Here is a 12,364-nt window from a genome sequence, read left to right on the forward strand (position 1 = left end):
GACACACACTGCATGGCGGACGAATGTGCAGACATGAGGCCACGTGAGGGGAGCCAGGCCCCGAGGTGCCACACTTTGTGCTTCAGGTGAATTTCTGGGACAGACAGATCTAATCTGCAGGGAGAGAGAGGTCAAGGAAGATGGGGCCAGGGCTGGGGAGGGGTTGGGAAGGGGTTCATGGTGCTGGGGTATCAAAACAAAGCAAAGGGCCACAGACTTGGGGGTCCAAGAGATGGAAGCGCGATGTTCTCATAGTTCTGGGGGCTGGAAGTCCAAATGCAGGGGCTGGTGGGCTTGGTTCCCTCCTGGGCCTGAGACGGTACCTGCTCCCTATGTCCTCACAGCTTCGTCCCTCTGTCCCCAGGACCCTGCTGCCTCCTCCTCTTCCTGGCCTCCAGGAGTGCTTGTGTCTGAAGAACGCTGGGCAGGTGTCCCCAGAGGGCGGCTGGAGGGACTCCGAAGCCACTTTCACTTTCTCCCTCCTCCACGTCTGCATTGTTTGTGTTTGCATCTGCCTGTGTGGCTTTTGCACCAGAAGTGGGATGGAGAGACGTGTGAACCACCACTGCTGGGGGAAGGCTGGCCCCAGGGAACCCATGGCTTTCCCAGAAGGGAGCCCTGCCATTGGAAAGCTGGCTTCAGGCTGCTGCACAGGCCCCTCCCCGCCCTCAGCCCTGGCCTGCGGGAATCGGGAAAGGGTGGGGTCCAGCTGCATTACAAAAGGACTAAAGCCACTGATTTGCACACTTGCCAGTGGCTGAAATGGTCAATAAAACGTCATGTACCTTTCACCACAGAGAAGAAAGCCCGCAGCCAAAGAGTGTAAAGAGGCTCCAAGGAGGCCCGGGTGCCCTGGAGAGACCCTGCATCCTCACGACAGGCGTCCCTGTCCTGCAGCGGAGGTTTCCCAGATGAAGGGGTCCCTGGCGGGAGACAGGACCCTGCACACGGGTCCTCTGCCACGCTGCTCACCATGCCTGTGCGTTATCTCACCATGAAAAGTCACCTAGGCCGGGCATGGTGGCTCATGCCTGTAATCCCAGCACTTTGGGGAGGCCGGTGGGCAGATCACCTGAGATCAGGAGTTTGAGACCATCTGACTAACATGCTGAAACCCCGTCTCTGAGAAGAATACAAAAATTAACTGGGCATGGTGTTGGGTGCCTTGTAATCCCAGCTACTCGGGAGGCTTCTTGGGATGCTGAGGCAGGAGAATTGCTTGAACCTGGGAGAATCGCTTGAACCTGGGAGGCTACTCGGGAGGCTGAGGCAGGAGAATCCCAGCTGCCCGGGAGGCTGAGGCGGAGGAGTCGCTTGAACCTGGGAGAATGTGAACCTGGAGGCTACTGGGAGGCTGAGGCAGGAGAATCGCTTGAACCTGGGAGGCAGAGGTTGCAGTCACGGCGTTTTGCAGCGAGTGGCTCCCCAGAGGCTGGGAAAAGCCGCTGGCAGCCAGCTCCTCTCTCCCACCACCCCCAGGTGCAGAGGGCTGCCCCAGTCAGGGAACTCCAACTCCCTCTCAGCCAGGGCCAGGCCTGTGGGGTCGGGGCAACTGGACCCCGGCCTCACTGCCGAGTCTTGGGGCCTGCCTGCCTGCAGCAGCCAGCAGACGGTTCCTTTTAAGCATGAGGAGCAGCTGTCACGTTTCTCACTGAATGGTCATGGAAGTGAAAAAGCCGGTGCAGCTCTCCTTCCTGAGGAGGAAGACAAGGTCACAGGTGGGGCAGCCCAGACCCTCGAGGGGTGTGGGAAGTGGGGGCACAGCCCCTGCCCCACTCCCTCAGATGCCCGAGATAGGCCAGGGTGGGAGAAAGGGGCACCTGTCCCAGGCACTGGTGGCCACTGCCGGGCAAGGTTCTCTGCTCTCATCAAAGTGAAGTGGAGGCCCCCAGGGTAGGAGGCCCCCAGGGCAGGCACCTGCTGTATGCCTGCCAGTGAGGGGGGCCCCAGGGGTAGGCTCAGCCCACATTTATGAGGCACCCACTCTATGCTGGGCAGTGGGCACAGGGATGGCTGCCCAGGTTGGCCCCTCCCACGGAGGAGAGACAGGCTCACAGCGGGGAAGTCAGAACCCCAAGTGTGAAGTGGTGGGTACCGGATCGGGGTGGCCCAGACTCCGTGGGCTGGGGCTGCACCAGGCACAGAAGGAGCAGTGGCAGCGACTCATGACTTTGGGCGGCTCAGGTCCTGCCCGTGCCAGTCTGCAGGAAAATACCAGGACTTCCGCCTCCCTGCCCTCCCTCCCCCACACCCGCCCACGTGGCCAGGACGTGACTGTCACCATGGGGACTTCCGCAGGGCCTGGTGCTTTCCCAGACAGGTGACTGCCAGTCTGATCTCAGCCTCCCCTAAGCAACATTCCAGGATCCTCTGGAAAGGCCCACCCAGGCCTGGGCCTTCCCTGGTCGGTGCGGGGCTGTGGCCGCGATCCCTGGCAGCAGGCCAGGATGTGGGGGCCGCCCTGAGGGAGCTGGGGCAGGGCCCAGGGACCCTCCACCTCTGAGTTTGTCCTGGGAGCTGAGACTTCCTGGTGGGAGACCTCAGACCTGTCTCCTTCTCTGAGCCACAGGGACTGCAGGTCCAGGCCTTTTGCCTGGACAGGCCTCAAGCCACCAGGGGGCAGCAAAATCCAGGCCCTGCCTCCCCCGCCGCAGATGCGGCTTCCGGGAACCTGGGCTCCCTGTGCCATCACCTGCATGCCTAACCCCAGGTGTGCATTTGCAACCACACCCGCTGCAGCCCTTTAAAAATCCGCCTCCTCCTCCCTTCCCTCCCTCTGGGAAAACACAAGGGCTGCCCTCCATGGTCTGGTTGTCAGTGAGGGACACTGGGCTGGACCCAGACACTAGAATAAATTATTTGGGGAATACATGGGGTTTGATGAGGGGTCAGGTGAGTCCGTGGGGGCGGGGCAGCCATGGTCAGGGTGGATCGCAGTCCAAGGCCAGCCCCCGCTGCTGCAGGGCCTCAGCCCCCACTCTCATGTCCTGTGTGCTTGTCATGGTTCCAGAGTGCAGGAGCCCCCACTTGGTCATCTCTAAAATGAGGTCATGTCGCTCTGCCTCCCGGGGTTATTGAGAGGTGACTGGCGAACACTCCCACAGGTGGCTGACACACAGCGGGGCTCACAGGGGCACTGGGCAAACCGGGGCTCCCCCAGATTGCTGTGGGCAGGAAGGAGCTGTCCCGGGCTCAGAGCAGCCCTGAGGGGCTTTCCAGCAGGGGCCAGGGGAGAGGCCAGAGGGGCAGGGCCCCAGCCCGGGGAGCCCCAAGCTCCCTGCCCATGTCCTGAGCAGAGGCCTCTAATCTCAGGGGCTGCAGTCGGCCAAGCCGTGGGCCAGAAACTCAGGAAGAAATTGCAGGGCCAGTGCCTTTATTAAAGCTCCACGGAGGGGCAGCTCCAAGGCCTGCACGCCACAGTTGGCCGCCATTGCTCAAATGACACACCGCATCCCCCCCAGTGCCGCCACAGCCCCATACCCGGGGGCAGTCAGCACAGGACCATGCTCTTCCATTGCACAGCGTTCACCTACCCCACCACCACTTCAGCGTAAACCGTGGAGTCCTTTCCCAGGCCGAACGGAGCCGGGGTACAGCTGCAGGGCCTGACTGGGGAGGCGCTGCCCAGCCCCTCCCCACACACCTGCCCCTCCCCACCAGGCGCCTCCCCACCTCCGGCTGCCTCCAACCGCCTTTCTAACACCCCCCTTTCCCCAGAGCCCCTCCTCCAACACGTAGACTGGCCGCTGCGTCCATGGGAGGGGCTGCTCAGCCCCCGCCCCGCCCTGGCGCTGGGCACCAAGCAGGAGGGGAACGGAAACCCCCTCTGGTTCTCTGGGAGATGAGGGGTCTGGCAAAGTGGCCACCAGGGCGTCCACCGGTCCCCTGTAGGCCGGGTTGCTGGACGCTGCTTCTGGGCAGAGGCCGAGGTCTCTCCGGCCCGTCGCTCTTCATTCACCGTGGTCTGAGGCTCCCCAGTACTCGGTGCAGCGGGAACGCCGGAAGGCTTCCCGGAGGCGGCGCGCCAGGCCTTCCCTGAGGTCCATCCGCCGCGCTCTCGGAGGCCTGGGCTGCGGAGTGAGGTGGCTGGTGAGGCCTGCGGGGCGGGAGGCCGGTGGGACGCGCGTCCTGCCCAGCGCAGGCGACAGACACCCCTGCCGCCACCCCCACCAGGCTCGCCGGGGACGTTTCCTGCTCTGTCCCCAGCTTGGGGCTGGGCTGGCACCGCAGGAACTTCTCGGACAGCAGGGAAAGCAGAAAGGTGGCAAGGAGCGCCCACCAGCCCCTGCCCGGCCCGCCACGAGCGCCTTGCGCTGCGCCACACCGCCACGCTCCTCACTCTGGAGCACCGGCCTCACCGAGCGCGCGGATCGGAGGCCGGCCGGGAGGCGGCGGCGGCGGCGGTGCAGGTGGTGGAGGCGCCTTTATGGGCGCCCGGCGGTGGTACACGCTTTCCCACGCCCAGCAGCCAATTGGCAGCCAGGGCCGGAAGACGCATGGCCCCCGCCCCCTAGCTCCGGGTTGGGCTGGGATAGGGACGCGCCCCCCTCCAACCGGCCTCCAGCAGCGGGGTGTGGGCAGGCGTGGCCGGGGGACACGTGGGGCCTGACCCGGAGGAGGCGCCTGCCCCTAAGTCCCTCCCTCAAACCTGCTCCCTCCCTGTTCCCAGCTTTCCGGCCACCTGACCTGTCCTCCGTCTCACAGTCTTCCCGCCTGGCCAGGAGCAGCCCCAGCCCAGGCGTCTGCCCAGGCCTGGCCCCCTTAGGGGTGAGGACAGAGGCCGCAGAAGCAGCTCCAGCTGTGGAAGCAACAAGGAGACAGAAAGGCCAGGGAAGAGGCTGAGCAGCAGTCACTGCACAGGGAGGCCAGGGCCACTGCTCCAGGAAGCCCCCACCCTCCTCCTGCACTTCCTGATAATCCAGGCCAGCGGCCACCTCCCCCAGGAAGCCCCCTGACTCCTCCTCCCTCCCCTGGGCTGGCTCTCATATTAAAAAGTCATCCTTGGAGGTGCTCTGGGCAGTTAATTCTGGGGAGCAGCCCCCCGCCCCAGCTTCTCCAAACCTGCTATTCGTTAACCAGCTGCCCTTGGGGGTCTTTCCATCAGCCTTGAGAGGCGGCAGTGCTGTCCCACACCTCAGATGAGGAGACAGGTCCAGGGAGGAGGCCTTGCCCAGCCCCACCATGTCCCTCTCCTGCCCCCTGCACTGAGTGACAGGGTGGGCTGCTGAGTGGGCAAGAGGATGGATGCAAAGGGTGTGAGAGCCATGCAGGCCAGACTTGGAAGCAAGGAAGGTGCAGCCCCGGGGACTCACGGCCAGAGTGTGGGGGCGAGCGATGGGTGGTCTGACGGTGGAGGCACGACGTCAGGCACGGCAGTGGGTGCCTGCAGGGTCCTCCTAAGCCATCCTTTACCCAGGCACCCATGATAAATGATGGGCCCAGGAAGGGTGCCAGTCTCGGGCCAAAAGAGAGGGGGTGACAGCTGGCCTGGGTGGTTGCACAAGACTGCCCCTATGCCCCCAGCCCTGCAGACCTCCCGCCCCCATGGCCAGCAGGGAACTGCCTCCCTATCACGAAAGTCCTGCTGGGGGTGGCCAGGTAGGCTGTGGCTGCCTCTCTGCCAGCCCCGCCTGCCTGAGGCCATGAATGGCCGGGAGCCTTTTGTGGGTGAGCAGCTGGCTGCCGGCCCTTTCTGTGGGGCTGTGGGAAAGTCCTCGGGCCAGCCTCTCACAGCCTCTCAAAGCCCGGATTATCTCTGGGTCTGCAGGACACCCTCTCAAGGACGCCCCCAGCATGGCTGGGGGCAGGGGCGCCTCTGCAGAGGCCCTGTCTGCTGAGCTCTGGCCCCTTGGCCAGGAACGGTCTCCTGAGTGGAAAAGCCCTCGGACACCCGGCTCCATGCCCCCTACCCCATCCAACTGCCCAGACTCAGAAATGCCCACCACGCCAGGCAGGCTGCCCTGGAGCCCTGGTCCGCTGTTGTCCTGGCCTCTGGCCCTCTGGGGGAGGGTGTGCTCAGCAGAAGAGCTTGCTGGGGGCTGCCAGTCCCCCGCCGACCTCAGGCCACGTGGCTGCACCCACAGCTGGGCAGACCCAAGCCAGGTCCAGGGCTGAGATCAGACTTGGAGATGCTCAGGGCTGAGGGCCTCAAGGCAAGTGCTCACTTACTCAGCACCTACTGCATACAGGCCATGCCTACTGCATACAGGCCAGGCAGAAGCTGCTCAGAGTCCTGAGACGGGGGCAGGACCACAGCTGCCCCATCCCCACCGAGCAGGGGTGGGCCCAGCTCTAAGCATAGCTGCCGGCAGCCAGCTGGCCTTTCCCTGACCCCCAGCCAGTTCCCAGGAAGCCTGGGACACGGGCAGGGGTCGCCCACCCAGGAAACCGAATGAAGAAGGTGAGCAGAAGCAGAGCCTGGCAGTGCCTGGGGCGGGGGTCTGCCTGCTGAGGCCAATGCGCATGCCTCATCCACTCTCCGTCCTCAGCACAGGCCTTGGGTGGGACCGTTATCAGCTCCATTGCACAGTGAGGAAACAGCCCCAGAGGGCCCACCTACTGAGGGGCACTCCCTAGATTTGAACCTTGTGCCCACAGCTCTCCCCACTGGGCCGTGTGCACATAGCCTGCATCAGGGGTAGGGCAGGGAGGCAGGCGCCTGCCTTGGTACCCTCCTGGCACCTAGTGCCATGCCAGGACCAGAGCATGCAGGGGACAGCCAGGAGGCTGTGGGAACTGGAAGGTTCTGAACAGGCCAGATGTGTGCGGTTTCCAGCGCGGTTGCTCAGGGAGCCTCGGCTGCTTCCTGGGCCTCAAAGGCAGCCTGGAGGGGGCCCTGCCGCCCGCTGGGACGACTGCTCCCCAGATGGCCTCTGAGGCCGGAGCTCAGCACACAAAGCCCAGGCAGCCCGTGGCGAATGAGTTTGTTGCCGCGCACGCGCCTTTTGTGAAGGATGAATGTCCGCGGAGCGGGGTGGGGTGTGGGAACCCACCCAGAGCGGGCTCCAGCCCTAATGCCCCTCCAGGCAGGGGAGGTAGGCGGATGCCTGGGGCAGCACACAGACTCGGTGCCAGCCCCAAGCCCTGACACAGGCACCAGTGCCAGGCTCCCCTCCCTCCCCCACACCTCACGTAGGAGCCACAGGTGAGGGAGGGCTGAGGGTGGCTGCCACTCTGCTCTGAGGGTGGCTCCAGGGCAGGGGAGCTGCCTGATGGGACTGGAGCCCAGTGGGCTGAGGGCCACTGAGCAGGAGGCTGGACACAGCCCCAGGGGCTCCAGGGGCGGGGTCAGGGGGTTGGGGGGAAGCACGACCTTCTGGAACCTGCCCTGGGCACCTTCAAGTCCAGAGGGTGGCTGCCCTCCAGAAGCCAGAGTCTCCCCTGGTTGAAGCCAGGATGCATCTCAGTCCGGGGGTGGGGACAAGAGGCTGAAGGTCTCTGCCAGACCTGGGGGTCAACCAAAGGATGAAGCCCAGACTCCCAGAGCCCCTCCCGTCCCTCTTCCCCCACCGCGGGACCAGCAGAACTCTCAGCCCTGTACCCAGCACACAGAGACCACTTAATGAAAAAGGGTGTTTCCTGCCCTGCTGGGCTGGCAGCCTGACCTCTGCCTAAGCTGGCCAGGCCTTCCCCTCCCTTCCCTCCATCTGTGACGGTGGTGCCATGTCCACTGTACTGCAGCAGGTCCCAGGAGACCCCCATCCGTGGCTGTCGGAGTGCCCCAGGCATGGGTCCTCCCTGCTGGTCACTGCTGAGGGTCCCAACGCTGGGCTGGAAGCCCCTGCCTGAGACAGCTGGCCCACCGTAATGGGGGTGGGGAGGATGGGAGCCCCACTCGGCACCACACCCCAAATAGAGTGCTGATAAAGGCCAGCATCCCCTGTAAGAGTTAGGGTAGGGGTTGGGGGCATGTCAAGGGAAGGGCTGGGATCCAAGGCTCAGAGAGAAATGATCACTGGGGCCTGGGACCTGAGCCCACATCTGTGATCTCCCTGGCCCCCACATGCGGATGACAGAGGTTCATAGACGGAGGGTCCCCCCACCCTGGCCAGACAGTGCTTACAGAGCTAGGGCACCAGATGGGGAGGTGCTGGCACAGGGGCAGTGCAACAAGGCCAGGGCCACAGTAAGGGCCAAGCATCTGCAGGCCAGTGGGACAAGAGAATGGACTTCCAGATCCAGAGTCCCAGAGCTGCCGGCCCCCACCCAGGGCTTCTTAGGTAACCGACAACCAGCAGCCCCTCCCACCCCCACCACCCCGGCAGTGTGGCCCAGACCCCAGCCCCCCACAGGCCCTAATCTGCTTCAGGAGCAAGCAAGCTGCCATCCCACAAAGCCCCCAGCACTGCCCCAGGCTGCTGCTCCCCCTGGACTCTGCTCCCCGCAGAAGGCATATTGACCCCACCCTGTGTCTGTTTGGGGAGCCCCAAAGATCAACCAGGCCACCCCCTCAATAACCAGATGGGGAAAAAGGCAAAAAGTCAGCCCAGGACCCCAGCGAGTTATGTGGAGCTGCCAGACTAGCCGGGAGGGGAGCTGGGACGCTTTTCGGTACAAAGTGGGTCTTTCCCAGCAGTGGAAGAGCAGATCCGCGTGCATGCTCTGTGGCAGGGACCCGAGGAAGTGCTTGTGGCCAGGGTGAGGGCCAGATAAGCAAAGCAGGTGCCCGACCTGGGTGGGTGAGGCTGCCCACCTGCCCTTGCCCAGGGTTCTCTCCAGACTCTGCCTCCACCTGGCAGCTGGGCCCTCGGTTTCCATGGGCCTCAGTTTGCCTCCCTGTCCAATGGGCATGATGATGAAGCCTCAGGATGGTGTGGCCACACCCGAGTGCACACTCAGTCCCCTCCTGAGGCTGCCACATCAGCCCCAGAAGTGAGAGGAATGGGGCACACCCCCGGGGGTGGGAGCACAGCGATTGTGGAAGGCTCTGCCTGGCACAGGTAGTCCTTCACTGTGGGTGGGGCCAGTGCTTATGAAGAGAGCCAAGCAGTAATCACTGCAGACCGTGTGGCCAGGGTCTGTCCTCCCACACCACTGGTGGTGCACCAGGAGGTGGCCCTCCTGGACAGCAGCGGCTGTGATGCCCGGCTATGTCTCTGTACAATGTTATTTATGGATGCTGAAACTTGAATTTCATCTTTTTCACATGTAGTGAAATATCCTTCTCTATTTATTTGTTTCAGCCGGTGCTGAGACCCGCTGACCTATAATCCCAGCTAGTCAGGAGGCCAAGACAGGAGGATCGCTTGAGCCCTGGAGTTCAAGACCAGCCTGGGCAACACAGGGAGACCCTGTCTCAAAAAACAAAAAAAATTAAAGAACACTCTTGGGTGGGGGTGGGGGTGGGGGTGGGGGGTGGGGGTAGGGGGTGGTCCAAAATCAGTGAGAGGCCCCGACACTCACTCCTTTTCTAAAAACTTTACAAATATTAACGCGTCTGATCCTCCCAAAACCTAGTGAGGGGGCCTATCACTGTCTCCATTTAACAGATGAGGAAACTGAGGCACGGGTAGGGTTAAGTGCCCTGCCCGAGGTCCCACAGCTGGGGGACACCCTGGGAGTCCTCCCCGCTCCCGCCTCCCCAGCCTCTAAGAACCAGGGATTTGGGGGCTGGGGATGAGCCTCCTGAGCGTTTCCCTAGCCCCTAACTCGAGAGCCCTCCCGACCCGGGCGAGCCGGGACACAGCCCTCCCCACCCCCCCCCCCCCCCCCCCCCCCCCCCCCCCCCCCCCCCCCCCCCCCCCCCCCCCCCCCCCCTCTCCGGTGCGCGGGTTTCCGAGCCCCTCCCTCCGCGGGGCTGTGGGTTCGCGCTCGCCGGCAGTTCCCACACTGCGCGGGCGGGCGGCGAGGGAAGCGTGCCTGGGCCCCCCCGCGGCATTAGTGCCGGGGTCTGACTCTGAATGAATGAGGGCGGCGGCGGGGGGCGCGGGGGGGCAACTCCCAAAAGACCATCTGGCTCCGCGTTATAATAGAGCAATAAAGGGCTTGTCTGCCTTTCAGAGGTTGGGAACGAGCTGCTCTCTGACACCGCGGGGTTTTTAACCAGCTTGGGACGGCGACCCGGCCCTGCCCCGGGGCGCAGGGGGGCTGGGGGGAGACAGGCAGGGCGGGGCGCGCGGCCACGTGGGCCCGGGTGGCCCCTAATCCCCTCGCCCGTGAGACCGCGGGCCGCGGGCTTTCCCACCGCCCACCCCTGCGCGCCGGGGGCGCCCACCCCGCAGGTGTCCCCATGGCCTCCACAGCAGCCTGGCTTTACACTAGGGAAACCGAGGCCCGGAAGGCTGGGCAGGGGGAGCCTGAAGTTGTGGCCATGCCCTCCGGGGTGTGGACTCCAGCCCCTTGGAGAAGGTGGGACCTGGAATGGTGCACAAAGCTGAGGCCTCAAGCCTGGCCTGGGACTTGGGAAGGCTGCAGTCTGTCAGGGGTGCCCTCATGGGCTACAGGAGCCCCCTCGGCTTCAGGAACACTCATCCCATCTCTACAGATGCCCAGGTGCCCTAGGAGCAGTTGGTGCACCCTGCCCAGGGGTGTGGGCTACTGTCTCAGTGGGGGCCCCAGTGGCCTGTCAGGTGTCAGCCCCACGAGAATGGGGTCCTGGAGAACCCAGGCCCAAGCCAGGGCACCAAAGGGCTTCAGCTCAGTGGGCCTGGTGCACCCCCAATTCTCCAGCAAGGGCCTTTCCCCCGAGGTTCTTGGGCCAGGGAGCCCGGCCACAGGTCCCGGTGGAGGGATGGAGCCTTACCTTAGTCAGATGAGAAAAGGAGCCCTGAGGCCCAGAGCACTCACCAGGCTCTCACCACAGCCTGGAGAGGAAGCCTCACTGCCCCCACTCTTTCCTGAGTAAACGAATTCAAAGCTGAGCAGCTGGCAGGGGGGAAGGATCTGCGTCCCTGAACCACAGAATCTCAGTCTGTGGGTTTGAGACCCGCAGCCTCTGCAGAGAGTCAGACCCTAGCCAAGATGGGCCTCGGAAGTGGTACCTCCACGGCCCAGCCCAGCCCACCCAGAGTGCTCCCACACAAGGCTTTAGACCTGCCCTCCCTGTTCAGACCCCACAGGTCCCCGTGTCTTGGGCCAGGCTGGTGTGAGATCAGGAGATGGGTAGAGGGCCCTGCCCCCTGACTTGGTACCCCTGGCCAGGTGCAGTGTGCAGTGCAGGGACTGGGACACCTGTTTGGGCCCACGGGCCAAATTTCACGTGAGAATCAGACAACAGGTGACCTGCCCCAGCACAGAGACTCCTTCTGGGCTGGGGCTAACTGGGTATGGAGCGGGTGGACGCTACTCTGCAGTGCCCCAGCTCTTTCCCAGCCATCTTCAGGGTTTGCCTCACTTCCAGCAACCTGGAGCCAGGCTTCCTGAGGCCAAGATGAGCCTTGGCAGGGAAAGCCCATTTTACAGACCCATAAGCTGAGGCTCAGAGAGGAGTGGGGTGTGTCCAACAGTCTCTGAGTGAGAAAGACAAGGGCGGAGCCCAGCCTTGGCCTGGACCTGCCGCTTTCACCAAGCCACTCAGTGCCTGCCCCGGGGCCTCTCGGAAGGAAACACTCCTGGGGGACCCCTGCAGGTTCTAGCTGCTCCCAGACTCTGCACCCCTGCTCTGCACCCCAGCACGCCACTGAAATGCCACAGGAGACTGGGCAGTCTGTCTCCACAGGCACAGGAAGAGCAGACCTGAGGAACAGCGGGACCCTGCTGCAGGGCCTGGCCCGCTGGCAGAACGATTCCACACAGCCACTGTCCTGGGCATTGTCAGTGGCTGTCAGTGGTGCCGCTGGAGATGACAAGCAGGTCTGGGAGGCACCCAGCTCACAGCGGGGGATGTGGAGGCCCCACAGAGATGGTTTAAGCAGGTGTCTGTGTTCCCAGCCTCAATAACCCAGAGCCTGGGGAGTTGCTGCAGAGTGGGAGCTGAGAGGCTGACCCCCGTGAGGGCCCCAGGAGCACACCTAGACAGGCCGGTCCCCTCACTTTGTGAAGCCTCAGTTTCCTCATCTGTACAATGGACTTGATCATCATAATCCAGAATCACAGAGCTGCTGTGCAGGTGCAAAGCCCTTCTGGGCTGTGCACACCGGGGGTGCTCACTTGGAGGTCAGACTGCAGAGGCTGCGAGCCCTGTCCCACCACAACCCAGCTTCTCAGCCGGGTCTCTTGCCAGTTGTGACACCACTGGGTGCTGCCAACAGGTGTTACTCAAGGCAGACGCTCTAACCCGCTTGGGATGCTTAGGCCCCCAGGTAGAATTCAGGCCCAAGGGGTGATTGGGAAGGGGGGTCTGATGTCCTGACCTCAGCAAATGGGAGTGCTTCACATCCAGGGGAGGTGCCACATACTGGGGGGCTCAGCACATGGCAGCGGCTCT

General features: G+C 63.7%; 1 protein-coding gene across 2 annotated transcripts; it reads right to left on the bottom strand.

Moving 5' to 3' along the window:
- Positions 1 to 3,352: 3,352 nt before the first annotated feature.
- Positions 3,353 to 12,354, bottom strand: LOC103887555. 2 transcript variants are annotated; one of them, XR_004181315.1, is made up of 3 exons: positions 10,742 to 12,354; positions 4,687 to 4,798; positions 3,353 to 4,070 (listed from the first exon to the last, which is right to left on the bottom strand). XR_004181315.1 is itself a non-coding variant. In XM_031661468.1 (2 exons), the coding sequence occupies exons 1-2, from the start codon at positions 4,496 to 4,498 to the stop codon at positions 3,530 to 3,532; spliced, it is 681 nt and encodes a 226-aa protein (XP_031517328.1). In that variant the 5' UTR covers positions 4,499 to 4,638; the 3' UTR covers positions 3,353 to 3,529. The 2 variants fall into 2 exon arrangements, 1 of the variants encoding a protein (XP_031517328.1); XM_031661468.1 differs by lacking the exons at positions 4,687 to 4,798; positions 10,742 to 12,354 and adding an exon at positions 4,359 to 4,638.
- Between the last annotated feature and the right edge of the window lie 10 nt (positions 12,355 to 12,364).

This window comes from Papio anubis, unplaced genomic scaffold (assembly GCF_008728515.1).
Source record: "Papio anubis isolate 15944 unplaced genomic scaffold, Panubis1.0 scaffold1682, whole genome shotgun sequence".
Taxonomy (NCBI): domain Eukaryota; kingdom Metazoa; phylum Chordata; class Mammalia; order Primates; family Cercopithecidae; genus Papio; species Papio anubis.

What these genes read in the sequence shown, in the direction of transcription:
- LOC103887555 (XM_031661468.1), bottom strand. Translation starts at nt 4,498, where the DNA reads ATGCGTCTTCCGGCCCTGGCTGCCAATTGGCTGCTGGGCGTGGGAAAG. An exon ending in GCCTCCGATCCGCGCGCTCG is followed by an intron (nt 4,071 to 4,358) that starts GTGAGGCCGGTG and finishes CTCACTCCGCAG; the next exon opens with CCCAGGCCTCCGAGAGCGCG.